This window comes from Balaenoptera borealis (assembly GCF_965194805.1).
Source record: "Balaenoptera borealis genome assembly, chromosome: 20".
In the NCBI taxonomy this organism is placed as follows: domain Eukaryota; kingdom Metazoa; phylum Chordata; class Mammalia; order Artiodactyla; family Balaenopteridae; genus Balaenoptera; species Balaenoptera borealis.
The window spans coordinates 52707471-52734121 of record NC_138879.1 but is presented as its reverse complement, the minus strand read 5'-3'; the positions used below and the strand labels follow the sequence as shown (position 1 = coordinate 52734121).

The 26651-nt window shown below is 43.5% G+C and overlaps 1 protein-coding gene across 1 annotated transcript in view; it reads right to left on the bottom strand.

Moving 5' to 3' along the window:
• Positions 1-26651, bottom strand: part of DNAH2 (dynein axonemal heavy chain 2) — a 96184-nt gene that overhangs the window by 62390 nt on the left and 7143 nt on the right. The window contains exons 3-13 of the mRNA XM_082371452.1: positions 23507-23677; positions 15333-15561; positions 14678-14788; positions 14270-14508; positions 13112-13303; positions 12255-12412; positions 11690-11777; positions 11155-11360; positions 10587-10716; positions 10139-10321; positions 9418-9632 (exon numbers count right to left, since the gene is read on the bottom strand). Of these exons, the coding sequence (XP_082227578.1) occupies positions 9418-9632; positions 10139-10321; positions 10587-10716; positions 11155-11360; positions 11690-11777; positions 12255-12412; positions 13112-13303; positions 14270-14508; positions 14678-14788; positions 15333-15561; positions 23507-23677 (1922 nt within the window). The remainder of the gene's footprint in view (positions 1-9417; positions 9633-10138; positions 10322-10586; positions 10717-11154; positions 11361-11689; positions 11778-12254; positions 12413-13111; positions 13304-14269; positions 14509-14677; positions 14789-15332; positions 15562-23506; positions 23678-26651) is intronic.

Below are 26651 nucleotides of genomic sequence, written 5' to 3'. Positions count from 1 at the left end.
AGAGAGGACTTTGCATGAAAAAGAGAATAGAAAACTCCCTGTGAATAATTCTTTATATTGATTATATGCTGGCATGATAATATCTGGGAAATAGTGGGTTGAATATTAAAATTAATTTCACTTGTTTCTTTTTCCTTTATTAAATGCAACACCAGAAATTTTTAAACTGCGTTTGTGGCCCTCGTCCTAAGTGTCCTTTGCCACCTGACACCAAGTGACCTTCCCCTCCTCCCCACTCAGTGGCCACACCCCGGAACTGGTGTTCCGCCACCTCTGATGTAACCAAGCAGACAGCCTCTGCCCTGCTTCCAGCACGTGCACTCAAGTCCTCCCAAGTTCCTGTTGTCTGAGCCCATGGGGACGTTCAGGCCGCTGACCCCTGGCCTTTCTTGCTGCCTATTTGTCCCCTTCCACCTCCACCTCCTCCTCCGCGGACCCCGCCCACTCCCACTGCTCTCTTGCCAATTCTCACTCTTTTGCCTCATTCCTTAGTCTAAGCCACCTGGCCAAACGCCAACCCTGGCTCAATCCACTGTCCTCCCCGCCAGGCCCAGGTGAAGGTGGCCAAGCAAGGCTGGAGAAGATCACATGACCACACAGATTAGCACGCTGCACGTTCAAGGTCTCCGGTCCCAGCTGGCCTCTCCGGGCTGCATCCCTGGGGTTTCCCCAATCTGCTGTCCCTCTTGTTCTCACAGTGACCATTTGCGAATCCTCTGCTTTCTCAAACCTGGTCTGCCCCTTGCCTCTCTGCAGAAAGCCCCACCTCCTCCATCAAAGAAATACAAAAGCCACCAGTTGAGAACTCTGTGCGCTCCCTGCTATAAAACTTAAAAACGTACCTGACTCCACACCTATGATTTCTCCCATATATAGCAGAAGAGGCTCTCCTCCCACCCAAGGCCAAGCCCTCTTCCTGGGCTCTATGTTCTGATCCGGTTTCCCCCTGCGTTCTCAGATGCCATCTTCTCCAGCTCTCCTACACCCTCAACCTACTTGTTCCTTCCCATCAACATTTAAATAAGCCAGGTTTCTAAAATCTTAAAACAAAAACAAACCCCAGCCTCCCCTCGACCCCATATCCTCCTACAGGCCTGCCCTCTGTAAAGAACACTCTGTGCCCCCTTCACAGCCTGCCTTCTGTAAAGGACCATTCTCCCCTTCCTTTCCTTTCTTCCCATTCCTCAGTCCCCTGAGAGCTGTCTCCCACCTTCCCCTCTAAATCTGCTTTCATCAAGTTCACCCAGGACTCCTCGTGGGACTTCCTGTAGCTAAACCCTGAGGCCCTCCTCAGCCTTACCCCTCCCTGACCCCTCTGTAGATCTCCACATCCCGTGGACTCCTCTCCACCTTCCTCAGACACCCTCCCTCCCTGGCTTCTGAACCGCCGTCCTCCTCTTGTCAGCTCTGCCCTTCAGTAGAAGCAGGCTTTTCTTTCCTGGGTCCCTTGGAAACCGCGTTCAGCTGGCTCTGCAGACTCAGCAAAGCATCTGCTTCCCCTGCAGCTCCCTCACATGCGGGCTCCTCAAGGTTCTGCACATCCAACACGCTGGCCCTGGGTGATCTCATCCACTGCGTGGCTTCAGCTGCTTCTCTAAGCTTAGGACTCCCAGATCTACATGGAAACGGCACCATCCCACTGCCTGAACCAGAACGGCGTGTCCTCCCTCACCCTGACTTTCCAACATCCAACCAACTACCAGCTCCTTTGGTTTTTATCATCAAAAGACAAAGTTCGGGAATTCCAATCTCTCCAAGGCAAGTGTAGCTCAAGTGCAATGGTAAATGGCAACTGAGTTTCGGCCTAAAGTTGAGCAAAAGAGCAAGTGGTCTATCTAAAAGAGCCACTGCTCCAGGGTTCCAGGCGTTTGCTGCCAAATGGGATGTGGGCCCAGTGCGACTGCATTGTCTGATTTTTCAAGAGAGGCCAGAAAGTGGGTTTTTATATAAAATCTCCTGAATTTGAAGTGTTGACAACTAATTCAACTGAAAAATAATTATAAGTGGGGTTGCTTCTGGACTACTGGCCATGTTCTTTCCTTGACCTGGGTGATAGTGGCAAGGGTGTTTATTTTATACCTAGTTGTTAACTTGAACATGTAAGTTTTAAATAATTCTCTGTGTGTATGATACGTTTCATAATTTGAAAAAAATGTTTTTAAAAGGAAAAAACTATTTTAAACAAAGAGATTAATTGTAAAAGGGACTGGGTACAAAATTAACTTATTAAAATCAAATTTTTCCAATATAAAAACTATAACCAGTTCAACAATATCATGGAGAAAAAGAGACCCATGATAATTTAAACAATAAAAATAAAATACCCCAAATTAACAGATTATCAAAAGATATTACTATATATTATAACGTTTCTTATTAATTGGTTAATATGTATGGAAAAAATGTCTTATGAACGAAAGAACAAAATTTAAATAAATTGAAAGAAAAAAATGTTATTCTTGAATAGAAAGACTCAATCTTAAAGATGTTCATTCTTCTTAAGTTAACCTATACATTTAACCCAATCCTTGTTCCCAAAAAAATAGGAACAGTACTATTTTTGGAACTAAACAAAGAGATTCTAACGTTCTTATGAGAAATAGATATTTAAAATATCCAGGAAAACTCTGAAAAGGAGAGTAATGAGGACAATAATAAAAACAATTTGGTCCCTGCACATGAATAAATAGACCTACCTGAACAGAATAGTGAATCCCAAAATAGACACAGACATACTTGGGAATTTGTTATATTATAAAGATAGCAGTTCAATAAATGAGATTGGGTCAACTGACTAGCCATCTGGGGATAGATTAAAAAAAAAAAAACAACTCAAGTTGCATCGGCACTTCTCTCCCTAAATCAAAATAAACTGCGAATGGATCCAAGAACCAAATGTAAAGACTAAAATCACAAAATACCAGAAGAAAATACATAATACTTAAAAATTTTTAAATCTTGAATAAAAGTCATTTGATTTTGTAAATCTATGTGGTTTCTTCTTTTTTTAAAAAAAATGAAATTGCACTTTTTAATCACAGAGGATAAAAGGCCCCATAACCTGACGATACTCTGATGAAACTTTACATCCTGAATATTACTGAGATGTTACTTTAAAAGAATATTAAGGTGAAAATTCCAGAATATTTTGTGTCTGTTCTACCAGGCAAGCACTAAATTAACAATATAGGAAATAATATCACATTTCAAGTTTTCCACCTCTATTGGAGAGGAATCTCCCAATGAAGGAAATTATTATCAAGTGCTCATTTGTGATACATGCTTTAAGAGATTGTGGATGAAGAAATGCTGTTTTTTCAAACCTTGAAGATCTCCACTAAAGTACGTGTTATTTTTGAAACTGTCAAAATTCTTCAAAGTGAATAAGGCTCTCCCAAATACGAATGAACAGTGGATTATCGGACATTTAAGGAAAGCCTCCAACACAAAAGAGAGCAGCCAAAACAAAGGGAAATTACTTTCAACCTAGAATTCCAAATCCAGCCAAATGACCAACTGGTGTAAAACAGCTGTTGTCAATCATGCAGGAACTCAAAACCGTTACCTCCCACGCACCGTTTCTAGGAAAGCTACTAAAGAATGCACTCCACCAAAACGAGGACATAAACCAAGAAACAGGAAGACAAAGGAAATAGGCAATCAAACAAGAAAAGAGGCTCACAGAAGTCCCAGGGTGACACCTGGGTAGCAGGCCTCGAAACCAACCAGTCGGACTGAAGCAAGAGGACAGGGAGTTCCAGGAGGGATAGTGCTAAGAAAAACATGAAACCAATAACATGCTTGACAAGTCAGATAGTGAGGGAAAATATTATTCAAAGGGGTTTTATTGGTTGGTCTGGAAGAATTAATGACAGTGAAGAGTGTACTTACAAAAATAGTGAGGTAATTGTTAATTGCAAAAAGAGCAAACATCACACAAGCAAGGAAAGAACCAGAACAACAGAAAATTACTTGGCTCAGCAGTAGACAATACTAACAGAGTCATATTAAGAAAAACACTGAATATCAATTTAACCAAAAATTGTGTCATAGCTATACTGGGAGGATGGAGGGGTATAAATATGTATGGGAACATTTCTAGTAGCATAAACATATTCTCGTACATTCTTCAAGCTGAAGACCTTGAATCTGACTCTGTCAACATCTTGGCAAGCCCACTTGGGTATGTATACTATCCCACAGTGCACAAAAATGTTTCTTCATCTTCTCAACTTGACAAGATTTTTCAAAATAACTTTGAGGCAAATTACCAAATTTTAATTTGTCAGTCAACATGATGAATTTGGAAAATACCTTCCTGATGTTGAGCTGAAAACCGTGTGAGGATCTTTTTTCACAGTGATGTTAAGGCTTAGCCAGAAATTTATCAATAAGTTTCTGGAATGCAAATTTATTTTCTTGATAAATAAAATTTCTTATAAAAAAATCAGCCTGGGGAATAATTTTTGTAAAATATTTTCTGATTTGTCCTCAGACAAGTGGTCAGGCAGTAGAGGCAGGACAGGGAAGCTGGCTGGGTTTGGTGCTGACAGCCCAGAATGAACTGACAGGATGGGAAAAGTGCTGTCAGAGCAGGAGAAAAGGAGGAAGAGGAAGTCCCATACGCAAAACATGGACAGACGCCAATGTCCCCTGTCCTGCTCTGGAGAAGTCCCACTACAGGACTTCCCTGGTGGCACAGTGGTTAAGAATCCGCCTGCCAGTGCAGGGGACACGGGTTCGAGCCCTGGTCCGGGAAGATGTCACATGCCGCGGAGCAACTAAGCCCGTGCGCCACAACTACTGAGCCTGCGTTCTAGAGCCCACGAGCCACAACTACTGAGCCCGCATGCCACAACTACTGAAGCCCGTGCGCCTAGAGCCCGTGCTCTGCAACAAGAGAAGCCATCGCAATGAGAAGTCCGCTCACCACAACGAAGAGTAGCCCCCGCTCACCACAACTAGAGAAAGCTTGCGTGCAGCAACGAAAACCCAATGCAGCCAAAAATAAAAAAAAAAAAAAAAAAAAAAAAAGAAGTCCCACTACACAGAGGAGTCTGCTACATACACAGCAATAACAGCTCTTTTCAGCCAGGGTACAGACGACATCTGGAATATGTTTGTGTTAAGTACTCTCTGTAAGGCTGGTCTGGCTGTAAAACGTGGTAAAAGCCAATTTGGACTTCAGAGTTCAAATGTTTGGGATATAAGGTGGGATAACAAAACCCCTTGTGAGATAAAATAGGTGCTATTAGGGACTGGAAGCCTCCCAGAATTAAGGGAGAGTCAGGTAATTCTGAGGACAATCAGGACATTTGAAGAGCATGCTTATTTCAAGATCTTATCTAGACCATGAACACAAAAAAGTAAACCTGATAAAGTTATCTGCCCCTCCTTGGAGTCTTCATACGTTTTGGAAAAGCTGAAACTATCTTGGATGCCTTTACTGGTTTAATGAGCCCAAAGTTTTCAAAATCCTTCCCCGTGATCATGGCTTTTTTTCCCCCCCATACATTATTTACTGGATTGAGGTAGTTTTATCATAAAGCCACAAAAATGTAAAGCAGCTTAAAACAGATCTCTCTAGACAACAACTGCCAAAGGATGGGGGTAACTCTTCTCTCTGGAAGAAGTGTTTTAGCCATTATTTGGGTTTTGGCTAAACCCAGGCCATAAATATTTGGCCCAAAGTTGTCTTGTTAAGCTCTACTGTAAAGATTATGCAAATGGTGTTTGAGATAAATATACAATGTGTTCCTCGACAAGAGATGATCACGGCAGACAGAAAAGTTGTCTCCTAAGTTTATCCTTGCTACGTGGGCACAAAGCTCAAACATCAGGTGGACACACCACTGTGGGGGGAAGGGAACAAGATGCAGGAAGCCTAGCTGAAAGCCCCCAGCACAGAATATTCAAGAACATTATGGAAACAGTACAACTTGTAAGTCCATCAGTAGTGGGCTGATGGATTAAATTACAGTACAGCAAAATCATGGGATGCTATAAGCCATGGAAAATAATTATGTAGTTCTGTACATACAGAATGGAAAATCTCCCACACATATTGTTAACCTTAAAAAAAAAAAAGCAAGTTGCAAAAATACTGTTTATAATGGGATCCTGTTTTATGTGTGCAGCGTGTATTTTTGATTACATGGTAATCATGGTTACTTCTACGGAGTGGGGCTGTGTGCTGGATTTTCAGTTTTTCCTTTATATACTTCTACATCAATCTCTTTTTTTTTTCTTTCACAGTGAGCATGCACTACTTTTGTAGTTTAAAATTTTTAATTTAAAAATTAAAAAAGATTTTAAAAATTAAAAAAAAGCAACCATATGAAATGGGCGGGGTGGAGTGATAAAAAATATACCAAATCTTTAACAGTGGTTATCTTTGGGGGAATTTTTTTCTTCCTTCTACTTTTCTGCATTCTGCAAATCTTCTAAAAGGATGAAGAATTTTATAATGGAAAAATTAAATAAATCATTTTGAGAACACTTTGAAAGTATAGAACAGTGAGGACAGTATGCTACTATTCATGTTAAAAAGTACACTTAGATAGACATACACTCTTATCCCTGGGATGTTACACAAGAAACTGGTAACCTTGACTCTTTCTTTTTTTTTTAATATATTTTTTAAAATTTATTTCATTTTTTAAAAAATTTTTGGCTGCCTTGGGTATTCGTTGCCGCCCGCGGGCTTTTCTCTAGCTGCGGCGAGCGGGGGTTACTCTTCGTTGTGGTGCACGGGCTTCTCATTGCAGTGGCTTCTCTTGTTGCAGAGCACGGGCTCTAGGTGTGTGGGCTTCAGTAGTGTGGTGCACGGGCTTCTCATTGCAGTGGCTTCTCTTGTTGCAGAGCACGGGCTCTAGGTGTGTGGGCTTCAGTAGTGTGGCGCACGGGCTCAGTAGTTGTGGCTCGCGGGCTCAGTAGTTGTGGCTCACGGGCTCTAGAGCACAGGCTCAGTAGTTGTGGCTCACAGGCTTAGTTGCTCCGCGGCATGTGTGATCTTCCTGGACCAGGGCTCGAACCCGTGTCCCCTGCATTGGCAGGTGGATTCTTAACCGCTGCGCCACCAGGGAAGCCCCTGACTCTTTCTTTAGAGAGAAACAGAGTCACTGGGGAACAGCAGTGGAGGGAGATTTTTCATTCTCAGCCCTGACTTTTGAATTTTACAACGTGCATTTATTACCCCTTCTAAAAGGTGAAAATGTTTTAAAAATTAAAACTATTATATCACCTTGCAAAATTTGTTTTGAAAATACTGTGTTCACACCAAGTTTTATGAGGCCATTTTTTTGAAGGGAAAACAATGTTTCTTGATTGTTTATTTTTTGCAAGGACTTTTACATGTCATCTCGCCTCATGACCATATCAGAAAAGGGTTTTTTAAGTAGATAAGGAAACTCAGGCTCAGAGGAATGCAGTGCTTGCCTGAGGTCACACAGCAAAACAGACCTGCTCCAGGCTTCGAACTCTAGTCTGCCTGGCACTGACGCTTATGCTTTATTCACTCTCACAGGCTGGCCCTGAGGATTAGAAAGAAGTAGCCACCAACCAGTGCTGACCTATGGCCCCTCTTTACCTCTCTCTCAACTCTTGTTTTCTCTCATACTTAAAATGTAAATAGCGATCATTGATGTTTAATAAAATTCTGTTATTTGAATACAATCGTTTAATTCATGGGAAAAGGGCAACTGGTGGGCTGTGTGTGCTCATATTCATGTGACTCCAAGCATGTCTGGGTGCCTCTCCAAACTCAGTGCCTTTGGGGGTACCCAGCTTGATGGGACAATGTGTCTTGCAGATTCAACCTCATTATGTGGTTGCAAATGTCACAGCCGGGGTAACCCTGCCTAGTCTCCCATCTCTTCAAAATCTTATTGTTGATTCATGAGGCCATTTTTTCGGGATCCTGCTTGGCCATACCTCAAAAAACCATGAACCCTATCAAAGCAGATCTCGACACCCCTCCCTGGTCAAAGGCTTATCTTAAACCTCTTACCCTCATCTTCACACTCTGCTTGTCACCTGTTTCCTGATCCGTGTGGCTTCTCACTCCTGCCTTACCCTCATCTCTCCGACCTGACACTCAGCACTGTCTCTCCGTCTCAGTTCTTTTGATTCCTTCCTCAGACATCATGTGTCATCTCTCCCATGGTTGCTCTGCCTTTGGCTCCCAGGACGACACACTCAGGGTCTCTGTCCCAGACTCCATCTCCACGCAGGCCCTCTCTGGCAAAGCCCCTTCTATATACATTTGCCCCAACAGATAAGGACATTCCATGAGTTAAAGCCAAATCTAGTAGCAACAGCCTAGAAGTGCGGGAAGTAACCTTTCTATAGGGCCTCGCTGATGACCAGAGGGAGCCCAAACCAATCAAGGAGAAAGTTATTTCCTTCCGATTAGGAAAATGCTGTCATCAGAAGGTTTGTCATCTCGGGACTTCCCTGGTGGTCCAGTGGTAAAGAATCTGCCTTATAGTGCAGGGGACGTGGATTCGATCCCTGGTCAGGGAACTAAGATCCCACATGTCGCAGGGCAAATAAGCCCATGCACCACAACTACTGAGCTCACGCGCCTCAACTAGAGAGCCTGCGTGCTGCAAACCACAGAGCCCACGCACTCTGGAGCCTGCATGCCACAACTAGAGAAGAGAAAAACCCACACACCACAACTAGAGAGAAGCCCACGCACCGCAACAAAAGATCCTGCATGCCTCAACGTAGATCCCGCGTGCCGCAACTAAGACCCGATGCAGCCAAAAATAAATTAAATAAATAAATAAAAAGAAAGTTTGTCATCTCTGTAGTCAGCTGCCTTACATAGCTCCTTCTTTATTTCTCGCTTCTGCATCTTATATGGGAAGGAGACATGGCTCCAGGGTAGAACTGTTCACTTACAGAGCCACAGAGGGCAGGGACTTCGCCACTCGACACATGCCCTGTGCCCATCTCGGCTCTTAGCATGTGGAAGGCACTCACTATATATTTTTGAATAATTAATAAATGGATTAATCAAATTTAAAACAGTGGTGATATGAAAATGTCATGATTCTAAAGCTGTAGGAGAGGACATGATCTGACAGCCCCTCAGTTCTCAGGAAAGGCCCCTTGGTGGCTCACAGTCTGGAAGGTTTCGCTGAGCCATTGCGGCCACCTAGTGGCAGAGCACCTACATCACTGGCTGAGTAGGTTACTGGGGTTTTTTCTGTTTTTAATCAGTTTTTTTGAAGATAAAATGTGAAATTAAAATTAAGAAGTGGTAGTAAACATATTACGGGATAAGAGAGATTTAGAAGAATGGAGAGAGAAACCAAGAGATAGGAGTTAAACTCTGGGGAGGGCTGGGGAAGGGAAGGGTGCTAAAGACAGGACAAGCAGAGTGGGAAGGAGCCATGGAGGGTGTCGTACTTGTCAAAGTTCACGTCCAGCATGCCCGCCTTCTCCGGGCTGATTCGTAGCAACGGCGTTTCCAGCCGCCGAATGCAGTCCTGGTCCAGCGTTGATGTCCAGTCTTGGAAGGTTTTTCGAACCAGTTCGTCAATGGCCTGAACCATCTGCTGATAGGTGTGTACGCTCTCCTCTCCCGTCCCGATGTGGGGCAGGAAATGAGCATTGGAAAGACACTGCAGGGGAAGAACCAGGGATGGCTGGATTCACCTGCCACATTCCTCCGTGTCACCATCTCCCTGAGACCCCCATCCCCGCCCCCCCGACACACACACAGACACTCCGACAATATGTGGAAGACTCGGAGGGAAGGTGGAGCCAGAAGGAAAGGTGAGAGGAAGAGGCCACGGCACAACGAGAGAGGGAGTCCAAATGAAGAAAGAGAAGCACAGAGATTCAGCTCGAGGAAAAAAGTTGGGAAAAGAAAGTCCATCACAGGAGGTGAGGGATTTAAGAGGCACAAGGTCGAAAAGTAGCATGAGCCCTTCCTCAGGACAGATCACTACGTCTGCCACCCCCTGGACAGACCCAGTCTCGGTCAGGAAACCTCTCCAGGGACACTCTCTGGAGGCAACCCCCAGCCTCTCCCCCCGCCACCCCACTCCCGCCCCCGCACCGGGCTCAGGCTGCAAACTCTACCATTGCCGCACTGAGAACAAGTTCTGGAAAAGGCCAGGCTTACGTTCATGACCCTGTCGATGCGACGGCGTAGGATCCGCACCCAGTGCGCCTGCCCCGAATGCTGGGCCATGTAGGGCTCCAGGTACGGCCACTTCTTGCTCAGCTCACGGTTCACGAGGGCCAGTTCGCTATTGAACAGCATGTAGAGATCCACCGCCTTCTTGTCATATGTTCTCTTGACGGTCTGATGAAGAAGAGGAAGTTGACAACACACCCAGGGATGCGGGTTCCCTGCAGCTCCACCCTGGAGGAAAGCTACACCCCTGCCGCGGGAGTCCCGCTCCCAAGGCATCCGGACACTGGGGGGACAGCGGAAGAAAAGAGGCACTGGCCATTTAGGACATGGGAGAGAGCATGAACGGAGGTTGGATGGTGTCTGGAAGGAACAGGAGGAACTGAAGGAAGGCATAAGAGAACCGGGGGTGGAGGAAGCAGGCGGGCAGCCGCACCTCTCGGGCTGCAAGCCTGTGGAAGGTGTCCAGCAGTAGCACCCCGTGCTCCACGTCGCGGACTAACTCGAAGGCGGAGGTGATCAAGTTCTGAGTCATCACCTCCAGGTCCTTGACTCCAGCCCGGAACCTGCACCGTTAGAGGCATGCTGAAGGGTGGGTGCCCTCGCCTGCCCCCAAGGACATCCCCTGAGTAAGACTTCTATGCGTTACGTACTGAGGGCTTCCTAGGTGCCAGGCACTGAGTGCGTTACACGCATTAATCCATTTATCGCTCAAAACAGTGCAATGAGGTAGGCTTTATCACTAACTGTATTTTATAGGTGAGGAAACAGAGGCCCCAGGTGGTAGAACAACGTACGTAACTAGTTTGTGGCAGAACCGGGATCCAAGCCCAGAAAGGCTGACTCTGGAACCCTGAGTCTGAGCGGCCACCTCCTTCCTTGCACTTCCCCTGCCCTCCCCATCCCCGACCTGTGGCCTCCACGCTTCCCCAGCACACTCTGCTCTCACCTCCCTGACCTCCCTTCCCTGCTCGACCCCAGAGGCCTGCCTGTGATGCTCTCACCTATTGTAGTCTTCGTGCCAAGAGGTGTTCTTGACGTCCAGGATGCCCCCGCGAACAGCTCGCAGCACGTGCAGGTTTTTGTGGAAGATGTCCTCAATCTCCAGCAAGTTCCGTGTTATCTGGGGCCCCTGGGCGCCAGAGAAGCAGGGGAGGGGACCTTGCTTGCCATCTTCCCAGCGGGCGAAATGGAACTGACAGTCACATACCTGCAGAGGAGTCAGCGTGAGGCTTCCTGCCCTCCTTTCTGAACCTCTCTGTCCTGAGCTCTTTGGTTTAGCTTTAAATGGCTAAAAACTAAGGAGCACCAACCAGATGCAAGGGGCTACCGGGGTGAATTTTAGTTGCAGAATGAAATATGAGATACTAAGGCAGTGGTAACAGGCAAAAGTCTCAAAGCACGGCATGGTGGTCAGGCACACAGTCATGTGAAAAGAACCAAAGCAGCAAGTTCTATGTGTAGCCTCAGCCCCAGCTCCCCCAGCTCCTGGAGCATCTGCTGTTGGCTTTGAGTCTCCTTCCCTGACAGTCTTCCCACCTCGATAAGGTCCTTGCAGCGTTGCACAAAGGCATCGACCTGGGCAAATATGCTGGTCTGGTCTAGGACCCAGCCCCAGCGGGAGAACCTGTCGGAAGAAAGACTGACCAGTCAGAAGCGGGAACACGAGGCATTAACCAACCTGCCCAGGCCAGGCTAGAAACATGAGTCTTAGTTCAGGGGGAGCCTTAGAAAATGAGACCCCAAGAAACAGTTTTCCTGAACCCCAAGAGAAGAAACTCAAGGTGAGGAGAGCCAGAGAGGAAACAAAACATCTCAGTTCTAAGAGAAGGTTTACACACAATGGAATTTTAGACTTCAGGGCCAAGAAAGGAGGAAAAGACCAGGAGGGATTCCTGGGATCAGGGAGAAGGTTATTAGAGTTAGGAGGACCTACGGCTGGGAACTAGAATATCCGCATCCACAGAGAAAACTCGGACCCATGTAAAAACTCTAGAAAAATATAATCCATAGGCTTAAAGTGCAAGCAAAAGGACTCAGAATCTACCCGCTATAGGAACGACAGGTGGGTAACACACAGGATATTAGGGGAGGCCCGTCGTACTGGGTATGCATCTGCACAGCCTGTAGGTAGTGGTCTCTCCAGGCGTGACAACAGGAGATGCAGCCTTGTAGGTCCTCCTTGCTAGAAATGACGTATCCCTCAAAGATCCGGTCCAGGGAGATGGCATGGCAGCACAGGCGGATGATCTCATTGCTCATCTGCAGATGGGGTCCCAACAGCCTCAGTTCACAGCCTTAGTTGCACCCCACCCTCTCTCGGAGTCCCCAAGACCACGCCTCAGGTCTCAGCCTCCTACTTCTGGATTTGGCTCCCGATACCCCTCTCGCCCCTGGCCCTCCACTGTTGGCGTGGCAGCACCTCTGGGTTCCACCTCCACTGCCTGCCTCAGCCCAGCTCTGCAGCTGCATTTCTAGCCAGCGATCGGCTCAGCGCCCTTCCCCCACTCTTTGGCTCCACTGCCCTCCAGGAAATGTGCCGGCTCCTGCTCCTCAAAAGTCGCTGTTCCTTCCTAAGTCTGCCTCTCGCCCACTGCGAGTTCCATCTTTGGAAACGAGAAAGAGTGGGTCTTCCCCTCCAGTACAACTCAGCCTGGGAGTCTGTCCTTCGTGCCCCCCTCCCTCCCTGCACTCCATCTACGCCTCTTTGCAAAGCCCCTCTTCCCGCCTGGGCTACGTCCATCTGGAAGCAAAATGTCCAGTCCAGGCCCCAACTCCGAGCATCACTAAAGTTGATGATGCAGGCAAAAGCCCGTGGTCTCCGTCCAACCTGAAGGGCATTCCTCACTACCTTTTCACCGCAGATGTCTGCCGGTGAATTCCGCCTTCTCCAGAAATCTGCGTCCTATTAATACGGCCACCCCCTTATAACCCTCTGGCCCACCCTCTGCAGACACACACCTTCCGGAAGAGGGAAGTCAGTCTCTCCCGAGTGTTGTAGTGGGGAGAGTTGACCCAGATGATGCGGATGAGACTGATCAGCCTTGGGAGTTTACTAGAGATGTCCTTAGGCCTCATGAAAGCCAGCTCCTGGTAGGGTTCCTTCAGGATCGACAAAAAAGTCAGGTTTGACTGTGCTTGACGAGATCCATCCTGGCGGTAAAGAGAAACCAGGAGAAGACTTACCCCCCGGAAAGAACCGGTTCAAAGCGAGAGCTTTGGATCCTCCTCAAACCCCATCCCGACTTGCCTCTCCCGGGAAGCATTCCCAATTAACCCTACCTGGTGCCAATCACCTCAGGTCTCTGCCACCCTTCAGGACCAGAGCTTGTACATACCTGCTTTTATTCACTTACTAGTTTCTACAAAAATATTTTTATGTCTTTTCTCATGTGTGAGTCCCGTCTCTCCCACTAGACTGGGAATTCCCCAAGCTCAGGTTTTGCGTCTATTTCTCTAGTTTTTCCCCTTGAACTCTAACTCTGCACAAAGGAGACACTCAATAGCTGTTGATCAACTGGCTGGATATCACTCTCATTCAGCCCAGTGGTTGTCACCCAGGCCCTTCACTGCCCTGTTCTCAACGAGGGTTTTAGACTTCTCCACCTAACGGTGGCTCAGTTCCCTCAATACCAGCTTCAGATTCCACCTAGGAAGACAGGGCTTCTCTCTCTGTATTCTACAGACCACTCTGATCTCTGTGCGTCCCAACACTAAGATAATCAGCTTGTCATATTACACCAAATTTAATTTTTTTAAAGTGTTTCTCTTGCAGCTCTCCCGGCTGAACCGCGTGGGTTTGTCTTTGACCCCAGGCCATCTAGTCGTCTCTTTTGTGTAAGTCTTATTTCTCAGCTGGATTGTATGGGTTGGGCTCAGAGAGGGCACTCAATGTAGTACATTTGTTGAGTAACCAGAAGTCTCCCTAACTAAACTATAAGCTCCTTGGGACCTTGTGTTCTACCACTTTTATACTCTCCCACAAGTCCAAGTCCAAGCACTGGGTGCATCTATCTTTGCCTTTGATGACTATGTTGACTCTCTCTTCTTGGCACCTTAAAGTGTCCCAACCGCTGTACACTTTCTGGCAAGCCTCCATCCTTCGATCCACTCACAAACCTGGATCTGCTGGGCCAGCTTCATAAAGGGTGCCAGGTAGGATGACTTGGCAAGACGCAGGATGGACTCGATGTGTTTCACTCCCGGCTTCACCAGCTGTTTGCTGATGCCAGACAGGTCCATGCATCGGTTGCGCCAGAACTCAATCTCCTCCAAAGGACCTAAATTTTCTCCTGTCTCCACGGTCTCCTGGGCACTGAGCACTTCCTTTATCTGCCGTGTCCAGTGGATCATGGAGGCTGCCGGGGAGAGGACAAAACCTCCTGCATTTCTTTGCAGTACTCCCCAGTTGTGTCCTTCCCTGTTCCCCCTACAGAGCCCTCCTAACCCAACTCTTGTCCCAGCCTCTGGGCTGCCCCCCACCTCTCCCCTAGGAGCCCCGACACATGGGAAGTGCCAGCCACTCACTCTCTAGTCGCTGTACCAGCTCTTTGTCTTTAACCACCACCTCAGGCTTCATGTTCATGGCCTCTGCAGGGATGTAGAGAACAGTGTGCCCCTCCAGTTTGTACCGAGTATCTAAGGAAAGGAAAGGACCATGAGAGTTCACAGAGGGCGATGGGTGTATGCCACCCCAGTTCCAACCGTGGTTGATGATCTGGGGCCCAGGAAGTCTACGCATTTCAGGAGAGCAGGCAGGAGAAACTATGACTCATGCTTTTTTGATATCAAGCGGGAAAATGGCAGAAGGCAGAGATACCTCACTGAGATATAATAAGAGATTGTCACAAAATACGGTCAAAGATCTACACCATGCCCTCAACACTCTCTTCTATGACACATGTACTCCCCCTACTGCCCCCCCCCATCTCCCCTTACCCTACATGTACTCTTGGAAATTTCCAACTCTGAGCAGGTCTGGCCAACTGTTCTACAGCAGGAAACTCTACCTGGATTAGAAGGCAAACTCTGTACCCTGTTCAACTCATTCAACAAACACATTCCAAGCACCTACTCTGTGCCAAGCAACGCGGGTACTCAGGATCAATCTCCCCCCTGCCTCACTCTCTCTACTGTTGGTGGGGACTGGGGAGAAAGCAGGCATTCCAGTCTTTCCACTCACCTGTCAGGCAGGCCAAGAACCTGTGCAGGTGAGAAGCAAAATGATTTCGAATGCTCTCGGGCCAGGTTGTGTTTCTAAAGATCTGAGGGGCAAAGACGCCGTTGAGCAGCCGAAGCAGGGCTGGGATGTAGGAACCCCGCACTGTCCCAAAATGCACAGTCGCCTCAAAGTTCTCTGGAGTGATGGGAACTGGCGCTTGGCGAATGAAGTAGACAATCTGATTCTGGGTCTGCATGAAAGACAGTAGATCAGAGTTCAGGGTCCAGGCCCAGCCATGATACCCAAGGGAACCTGAGGCTCCAATCATGAAAGCCTGGCTGAGTTCTTCATCGCATTCCCTTAGCGTATCCAATCCTTCTCCAAATAAAAGCAACATGAGGTGCTTCCTGTTCTTGTCAGGGACATAACAGAGTCCGTATACAGAGATGTGGGGAGGAAATGCAGAGAGCATGCCTTGAGGGTAGGGACTGTGTATTTTGTCCAACTTGGCTCCAGACCTAGCACAGTGACGGGGACATATTAGATGCTCCATAAATGATGGATGGATGGATGGATGGATGGATGGATGGATGGATGGATGGATAAATGGAAAGAAAAGGATATAGGAAAACCAGAAAGGAGAAGGACCAAAAGTAAGAGACAACTGTCTAGGGTTTTCCGTTTCACTTGCATATACTTTTCCCCCAATTTTTCACTTATACTTCAGTTTTGTTTATGCTGAGTTTTTGTTGTTGTTTACATTCAGAAATGTATAACTCTCCTGTTGTTAAAACTTCTTAAAGTTTCTGACTTCTACATGCTTAGAAAAGTCATTTCCACTCTAAGATCAGATTCACCTGTCTTTTTTTCTTTAGTACTTTTGTAGCTACTCTTTATACTTGATTTAACTTTAAAAACTGAAAATAAAATGCAAAGAAGAAATTCATAATCATTCATCTTCCCACTACCCAGAATTAAATTTTGGCATTTTTTTTGTTTTTGGTTTTTTTTGGCCATGCCATGCGGCATGTAGGATCTTAGTTCCCTGATCAGGGATTGAACCTGCGCCCCCTGCATTGGACGCACGGGGTCTTAACCACTGGACTGCCAGGGAAGTCCTTGTATTTCTTTTTTTTTAAAAAAGCTTAACAATTATTATTTTTGTTAAAATGATATGTTAATTATAAATAACTGAAACAATGCAGAAAAGTACAAAGATAAAAGTTTAAATGTCATCTAAAATTCCACCACCCAGACATTAATTATGATCATGAGAGAAAATACTATTCCAGATATCTCTCTATAGATATATAGATATATATAGATATAGATATAGATATAGATATAGATATATATACAGAAAAATAAATTAAAATAGTTATTTCAAAATAGGATCATGCTATTTTTTTTTTTAATATTATTTATTTATTTATTTATTTTTGGCTACGTTGGATCTTTGTTGCTGAGCACGGGCTTTCTCTAGTTGCGGTGAGCGGGGGCTTCTCTTGTTTCAGGGCACAGGCTCTAGGCACGCAGGCTTCAGTAGTTGTAGCACACAGGCTCAGTAGTTGTAGCTTGCAGGCCCTAGAGCGCAGGCTCAGTAGTTGTGAGCACGGGCTTAGTTGCTCCGTGGCATGTGGGACCTTCCTGGACCAGGGCTCGAACACGTGTCCCCTGAATTGGCAGGCGGATTCTTAACCACTGCACCACCAGGGAAGCCCCAGGATCATGTTATTTGTAATTAAAAGTATTAAATTTAATTTTACTTGGGTTTAATAGAATAAAAACACATTGATGTGACTATAGTAAATGGTTGAGCTTCAAATAAATGTTTCTTTATCTCTAAGAGAGATTTCTTCCTAAAAGACCCCTTTCTAAGGTTATAAGAAAGCTTATGAAAAATATTAAGAGGTCAGGACTCCCCTGGTGGTGCAGTGGTTAAGAATCCACCTGTCAATGCAGGGGACACGGGTTCGAGCCCTGGTCCGTGAATATCCCACATGCCGCGGAGCAACTAAGCCCGTGCACCACAACTACTGAGCCTGCGCCCTACAGCCCGGGAGCCACAACTACTGAACCCATGTGCCACAACTACTGAAGCCCACGTGCCTACAGCCCGTGCTCCACAACAAGAGAAGCCACCGTGATGAGAAGCCCATGCACCGCAACAAAGAGTAGCCCCCGCTCGCCGCAACTAGAGAAAGCCCACGCACAGCAACGAAGACCCAATGCAGCCAAAAAATAAATAAATAAATGAATAAAAAGAGGTTAGTTTTCTCACTACCTTCCAATTTTAAGTTCAGTTGACTCGCTGCTTTGAACGACAAGAACATTGGCATCCCCTTACTCTCTTGCATTTCTCACCACTTCCCAATTTTTGTTATACTATTATTTTTACATTGTCCAGGTTGATAACATTCACATTCTATAACATAACCATAATTACCATGGTTATTTAGTATTAGTTCTTTATTTAAATGAATTGAATATTCACAGAGTCTCTATTCCTGAGTTTTCTATTTGGTTCATTCCTTTTTTTTTTTTGGTTCATTCTTTAATGAACTGGATTTCCATTGATGATGTCATTTTTGCTTTTCAAAGTAGGGTTCTTTCAAGACTAAAAATGACTGCCTGGGCTTCCCTGGTGGTGCAGTGGTTAAGAATCTGCCTGCCAATGCAAGGGACATGGGTTCGAGCCCTGGCCTGGGAAGATCCCACGTGCCGTGGAGCAACTAAGCCCGTGCGCTACAACTACTGAGCCTGAGCTCTACAGCCCACAAGCCACAACTACTGAGCCCACGTGCCACAACTACTGAAGCCTGCGTGCCTAGAGCCCGTGCTCCACAATGAGAAGCCACGACAATGAGAAGCCCGCGCACCGCAACGAAGAGTAGCCCCCACTTACCACAACTAAAGAAAGCTTGTGCACAGCAACGAAGACCCAACACAGCCAAAAATAAATAAATAAATTTATAAAAAATAAAATAAAATGAAAATGACTGCCTATTTGTTGCCTCTATACTTGACCATCTAGGCTGGGAATTATACCCTTGGGTTACACTATGGTTCCTGGAGAACTCGTAGGTATAACTTCTGGGTGTTCAGAGAAGTCTGAGATCAGCCTAATGGTTCCCCTTGGTAGATAATTTGGGTTTTTGACTAGAGGCCTAAATAATTTTTTCCCAAATTTTTATTTTGAAAAAAATTCCAACCCATAGAAAAGTTGCAAGAAAGGCACAATGAACAATAACATGATCATCATCTAGATCCACTAATTGTTAACATTTTGCTGTACTTGTGCATGATTGCACTCTCTCTCATTTTCTCTCCCTCTCTCTCTGCTGAGCCATTTCAGAGTTAGCAGCAGACGTTATAAAACTACACCCTTACATACTTCAGCATATGGCTCCTAAAAGGGAGGATATTCTCCAACATTCTCAATACTATAATTATCACACTCAGAAAATTTAACTTCATTTAATACTTTATATAATACACAGTTTATATTCAATTTTCCACAGTGGTCCAAATAATGTCATTTACAGCTGGTTTCTTCCCATCCAGGATCCAATACAGATCACACATGGTTGTGTCCCCTTTAATTCCACATAGTTTCCCAGTCTTTTTCTTTCTACCATGACAGTGATATTTCTAATAGTCCAGGCCAGTTGTTTTCCAAAATGTCCCTTAATTTTGATTTATTGGATTGTTTCCTCATTATTAGATGCAGGTTAAATATTCTTGGCAGGAATACCACATAGGTGATGTTCCCAAAGAATTAATTTCCCCGAATTTAAGTAACCTAACTAAGACGTGTATTGACATTAAACACTGTGTAACAAATTTTTGTGGAATAAAGTATGTCCTTTCAATTCCCACATTCTGTTCCTTCTGCAGTTCAGGGAAATTCTCTGTATTTTTTTTTTTTTTTTTTTGGTTGCACTGGGTCTTAGTTGTGGCAGGCGGGCTCCTTAGATATGGCATGTGAACTCTTAGTTGCAGCATGCATGTGGGATCTAGTTCCCTGACCAGGGAGGGATTGAACCTGGGCCCCCTGCAATGGGAGCTCAGTCTTATCCACTGCATCACCAGGGAAGTCCCTCTGTATTTTATCTTTAAATTTATATTCTGTTTCATTAGTTGGTACCCTATGTTAGATCACCTGTGTCTGTCTTTCACATCTATTAACTTCTCTCCAATTGTATTGTCATTGGTTTTTTCTTCTGCATACACTGTAATTATCTCAAGCCTCTCTTCTACATCTGTTCCAATTTTCAGTGGTAGCTATTCAGTTCCTTGCTGTTTCTAACCTACTAATTTTAACATGTAAACATGCTGCTTTCTTTATTTCAAAAATCTGCAGTCTCCCTTTTATTTCATTCTCACGTTTTATCATTTCGTCTCTCAGCTTATTAAAAAATTAAACTCGTGTTCTTATTAAGTCACACTGTAACATGATGCTGTTGTGAGGAATTGCCTTCTGTTCAGTTATGTTTTCCTCTTTTGCATGTTTTGTTCTGTTCTTTTTCTCCCTTGATGTAGTATGCTTGCAGTTGCCATGCAATTTCTTTTCACTTGCCTCATGCTTGCGCAGCTCTCTGAATTCATTCTTTTTGCTTTAAAGTACTGTGGGTGACTTCCTGATGTCCCACTGTGAGAGCCCAGTTTCATTTCCCCCTCGAAGTTAAAGTGAAAGGGTTGGGTATTTTATGTTTCATTCACTTTTCTCTAGCCTAAGATAACTGCATGAGGGGATGGGCAGATGGTTAAGGCTAATTTAAAACAGTGTAAAATCTTTGTTAAAATACATGGGCTCTTTCTTTTCAGATTTTGTAAAAAACCGAGGTTCACTCCATCTCACTAGGGGGCGTCCACCATTCCCGCAGGGAGGACGGTTTCCATAAGTCAGTACATAGACCTTTCATTGGTCCCCACTTTTAAAGTTTATTAGATTAGATTTTGCTTCTTTCCTTGTTTGTTTACTCTTGGGTGTTTGTTGTTGTTTTCTCGTTTTACTTTTTACTATTTATCAAGTATTCAAGAGTAATAATTTCTTAAGGGAGTTTTTCAATTGTCCATCTTGCCCCAGGAGAATACAATTAAATCCGTGATCTATTTAGAATATTTTTTGGCATGCTAAATAGATTTTTTTCAGCTTTGTCGAGGCATAATTGACAAATAAACATTGTATATATTTAAGGTGTACACCTTGCTGTTTTGACATACATATACACTGTGAAATGATCATTGCAATCAAGCTAATTAACATATCCATTATCCCATATGGTTACCATTTTCTTTCTCTTTCTCTTTTTTGTAGTGAGAACACTTAAGAACTACCCTTTAGCAAATTATACATTATAGTATTATTAACCATAGTTACCATGCTGTATATTAGATCTCCAGAGCTCATTAATCTTGCATAACTGAAACTTTGTACAATTTTTCCCCAGTTTTATTGAGATATATTTGACCTATAACATTGTATTGGTTTAAGGTATACAGCGTAATGATTTGATATGTATATTTATTGCAAAATGATTACAATAAGTTAACACCTATCACCTTACATAATTACAATTTTTTTTTCTTGTCAGAACTTTTAAGATCTGTTCCCTTAGCAACTTTCAAATATACAATACAGTTTTGTTAACTAGAGTCACCATGCTGTATGTACATTACATCCCCAGAACTTATTTATCTAATAATTGGAATTTTGTACCTTCTGACCAACTTCATCCATTTTCCCTACTCCCCCATCCCCAACTCTGGCAGCCACCAATCTGTCCTCTGTTTCCCTCCATCTGAATCTCTGTTTCTCAATCTGTCCTGTTCTCTGTTTCTATTAGTTTTTTTTTTTTTCTAGATTCCACATGTAAGTGAGATCATACAGTAATTGTTTTTCTCCCTCTGACTTATTTCACTTAGCATAATACCCTACAAGGCCACCCATGTTTTTGCAAATGGCAAGTTTTTTTTCTCTCTCATTGCTGAATAATATTCCTCTGTGTGTGTGTGTGTGTGTGTGTGTATTCCACATTTTCTTTATCCACTCATCAATGATGGACACTTAGGCTGTTTCCATACCTTGGCTATTATAAATAAACTATAAGGAATGTGGGGGTGTGGATATTTCTTCGAGATCGTGATTTCATTTCCTTTGGATATACACCCAGAAGTGGAATTGCTAGATCATATGGTAGTTCTATTTTTATTTTTTTGAGGAACCTCCATACTGTTTTCCATAGTGACTGCACCAATTTACATTCCCAGTGCACAAGGGTTCCCTTTTCTCCACATCCTCATCAATATTTGTTATCTCTTGTCTTTCTGATGATGGCCATTCTAACAGGTATGAGGTGATACCTCACTGTGGTTTTGATTTGCATTTCTCTGATTAGTGATATTGAGCACCTTTTCACATACCTGCTGGCCATTTGTATGTCTTCGTTGGAAAAATGTCCTTTTGATTCTTCTGCACAGTTTTTAATCACATTGTTTTTTCTTGCTATTAAATTGTATGAGTTCTTTATATATATTTTAGATACGTATTCATCTCTTATCAGGTATATGATTTGCAAATATTTCCTCCCATTCATAGGTTGACTCTTCATTTTGTCGATGATTTCCTTTGCTGTGCAGAAGCTTTTTAGTTAGATGTAGTCCCACTTGTTTATTTTTGCTTTTATTGCCTTTGTTGTAGTGACAGAAAATTTGTACCCTTTGACCAACATTTCCCTATTTCCCCCTTGCCCCACTAGATTTTTTTAATAGAAAACCTTTGTTTTCCACATTTCCCAATTCTATTCATTGAATAATCCATCTTTCCCCACAGATTTTAAATGCAATTTTTGTAGAAAATGCTTACATATATGTTTCTGGACTCTCTCTGTTTCTTTACTGTTGATTATATAATACATATTCGTGCCCCAATCTAACTATTTTAATTACTGTAATTTAATAAAAGATTTTCATATTCACAGGTCTCCTACATTACTTTTCTTCTTCATCTTTTTTTTTGTTGCTATTTTCATTTCATTTTTCTAGATATACTTTAAATAATCCTTTACACTAGGGATCTAGGGTCTGGGGCACTTTGATTGGAGTTGCATTAAAACAATACTTTTTTGGATGGAATGATCTTTATAATATCAAGATTCCCACTCAGAAACAGGATAGGGCTCATCATTTATTTAAATCTTCTTTCTTGGCCTGCAACAAAGTTGTTTTCTTTTGTATAAATCCTGCATTTTTTTTTGCAAATTTTTGTTACTTTTGTGAATGAAATATTTTTTTCATGATGCTTTATAGCCGATTATTGCCAGTACACAGGAAAAAGCCATGGCCTGTTTTGGGCTTTGTTTAATGTGGAAGCTTCACAAATTATGTTGCTGAGCAGGGCCATGCTAATCTTCATTATCATTTCAATTTTTGCATATGCGCTGCCAATAAAAGCAAAGCAATAGCCTTTTTCTTTTCCAAAATTTTATTTCTAAAAATTTCCAACATACAGAAACACTAAAAGAATTTTACAATAATGACCTGTACACCCACCACCCATATTCTACCACCATTTTACTATACTTCTGTCTTTTAACTGTTTCCCTACCCATGGTTTACCTTTCACTAATGTATCCTCCCCATTGTTGGAATAGTTATCTATCTAACCCATGAAAGCCTTCAATAGTTCCCTCTGGGATAAAGCCAAATTCTTTAGCATAACATACAAGGCCCATCACAAGCTGACCCCAACCCACCTTTCCAGTATCATTTCCCACAACTCCTCTTTCTTTGCACATAAAGTGTTCTTTACCTGGATGAGCATACTCAGCCTCAATGAAATCCTACTTACCCTTCATCCCCAACTCAAATATCACCTCCATCACCAAGCCCTGCCAGCATTCCACTGGCTACATTAGTTGCTTCCAAAAAAGCTCTTATAAAGCTTTGCCCAGGCATCATAATATACTGTAAATATTTTTTATATGTCTGTCTTCCCCACTAGACCATGAGATCATCGAAAGCAAAACCTTGCCTCATTCCTCTCTGTATCCTGCTGCCAAGCAGGGTGTCTGACACACTGTGAGGCTCAACAGACCTTGTACACAGGAGATAAGACTCACAGACGACAGAGATCCTCAGAACCCTCAGCCCCCTGGGAGAACACCCTGAGGTCTGGACGGCGGAGTACGTACCTGCACAGGCATCCCCAGACCTAGCTTCAGCCCCAAACAGGGGTCGATGAAGATGGTGAGGATGGGCTCCGAAGGGTCCTGGGCAAAGTGTTCCAGAATGGTATTGTGCTCTTCTGTCCAAGTGGCAGCTGCCAGTCCTGTCAGCACAGCTCGGGACAGGAAAAGGGGCTTCTGCAGAAGGAGAGCAGAGGGCCAGAGCAGGGACAGCTGTTAGGATGGGTCACTTCTCCCATCCACTGTCACGTATGAGGACGTGGGGGATGAGAGAAGTCAGACAGCTTCAGAACGGGGAAGGGAAAGCTGAGAACGGACTGAAAGACAGGTTTCAAGCCTTCGAAGAAACAAGACAATAAGATTCTCTTCCCTCTACCAGTAAAAACAGAATGGATCATGGAGGAAGACTGAGGGATATTATCTTCCCAAGATATTTCATTTATGCCTGTGTTTGTAAAAATGTCTTATCAAGCAACCCTCAACCTCACAGTAAAACTAAATCAAGGGAACATGTAGGATATTAGCCTGAGTCAAACAGTTAGGATTCTATATGTATGTGTTAGCATACGGTATTTGTTTTTCTCTTTCTGACTTACTTCACTCTGTAAAGACAGACTCTAGGTCCATCCACCTCACTACAAATAACTCAATTTCATTTCTTTTTATGGCTGAGTAATATTCCATTAAAGCTGGGACAAAGTGAGAGAGTGGCATGGACATATATACACTACCAAATGTAAAACCGATAGCTAGTGGGAAGCAGCGGCATAGCACAGGGAGATCAGCTCGGTGCTTTGTGACCACCTAGGGGGGTGGGATAGGGAGGGTGGGAGGGAGGGAGATGCAAGAGGGAAGAGATATGGGGATATACGTATATGTATAGCTGATTCACTTTGTTATAAAGCAGAAACTAACACGCCATTGTAAAGCAATTATACTCCAATACAGATGTTAAAAACAAAAAACAAACAAACAAAGAAAACAATTAGGAGCAAGGGGATGACAAGCTGAAGAAAGGATAGGGTAAAAGAGCAATTTCTCCATGATGTGGCCTCCACAGGATACTGGAATAAGTATGTGATACTGGGCAAAAGTCAACTGGCATATCAGTGAGGAAAAAAGAAAAAGGGAGGGGAAAAGACAAGACTGGAAAACACCGAAGAACAAATCAATTGGATGGAAAATAAATCATAACTGGTGGCTAGAAAAAAGACAGCATTATTTTGAACACTACTAAATAAATTAAGAAAACTAGGGGGCTTCCCTGGTGGCGCAGTGGCTGAGAATCTGCCTGCCAATGCAGGGGACACGGGTTCGAGCCCTGGTCTGGGAAGATCCCACATGCTGCGGAGCAACTAGGCCTGTGAGCCACAACTACTACTGAGCCTGCGCGTCTGGAGCCTGTGCTCCGCAACAAGAGAGGCCGTGATAGTGAGAGGCCCGCGCACCGCGATGAAGAGTGGCCCCCGCTTGCCGCAACTAGAGAAAGCCCTCGCACAGAAACGAAGACCCAACACAGCCAAAAATAAATAAATTAATTAAAAAAAAAATACACACAGATTTAAAAAAAAAAAAAAAAGAAAACTAAAGGATATAAAAATCTAGCTCGGTGAACTTGAGAAGTCACCCCGTCCTTCTCCCAGTACTTCTGGAAGATGAGAAGGAATCCCTTTTACTTAAAGTTTCCAGGTCAAGAAAATTTAGCTAGTAATCTAAAATCTTCTGTATATAAATACATACATGAAGATCCAACGAGAAAAACACTAAGACCCAGATAAATAAATGGACGAAAGGATATGAACAAACGTATCATGTCATTAAAAAAAAGAGAAAATGAAAATGTGAAATAAATGTTCAATTTCATTTGAAATCAAAGAAATACAAATAAACATAGCAAAGGTATATCATTTATTGCCTATCATTTTTTTTAAAATCCTTGCTAGGGAATTCCCTGGTGGTCCAGTGGTTAGGACTCCACGTTTTCACTGCCGAGGGCGCAGGTTCAATCCCTGCTCAGGGAACTAAGATCCCACAAGCCGCGGGATGCCGCCAGAAAAAAAAAAAAAAAAAAAAACTTTGCTAAACTGCTAACACCCAGGCCTGGAAAGGGTTTGTTGCTAGTGCGAGGGCAAAAAAATGCAATTTGTTTGAAAAACAATTTGGCGTTATGTATTAGAGGTGTTAGAAATGTTCTTTACTCTTCGATTCAGGAATTCCATAATCAGGAATCTAACTTAAGGAAATATTAAGTATTTCAAAATGTGTTCGTTTTATTTATAATATTCATCACTGTATTATTATGAGAGCAAAAAAATCATAAATGGCAAATGTCCAAGAGTAAAGATTTAACTGTGATACATATATCTCATGGAGCACCATATGAACATTAAAAATGGTGCTTACAGGGACCTCCCTGGTGGTCCAGTGGTTAACACTCCACGCTTCCATTGCAGGGGGCACGGATTCAATCCCTGGTCAGGGAACTAAGATCCCGCATGCTGCACGGCGGCCAAAAAAAAAAAAAAAAAAAAAAAGGCGCTTACACAGAATTCCCTGGCAGTCCAGTGGTTAGGATTTGGTGCTTTTCACTGCCGGGGCCCAGGTTCAATCCCTGGTCAGGAACTAAGATCCCATAAGCTGCGCAACCAAAAAAAAAAAAAAAAAAGATGCTTACAAAGAGTATGTAATAACAGTAATGAAAATACTACATACTAAAAAAAAAGAGGTATCTTGTGATTTACATATTTGTGATTAAAAAAATAAAGGCAGCCTGATGTATTTTTTTAAGTATATAATAACATGAAGAATAAAAAAATGTTTTGTGAGAAAGCCTAATAAAAAATTATAATGTGTGGTACAGTTAGGATTGCTAAAAAACAAAACAACTTGCAAATCTACACAGAAAGAAAGAACATATACCAAATTAGTAACGTTGGATGTGTTCAGGCAGTAATACTATGACTTTTATTTTCCCTTTCTTTGTTTTACTTTTCTGTCCCTTCCAATATTTTTCTTTAATGAGTAGTTGTCACTTTTCTCTCCCTTTTTAAAAAAGTTCAAGGTCACCACTCTATTCTTCTAACCCAGGTAACTGAGGGTGTGCCTAGGCTCTGATGCAGCTTGGAAATAAAGGTATAGAGGTTACTGAGTG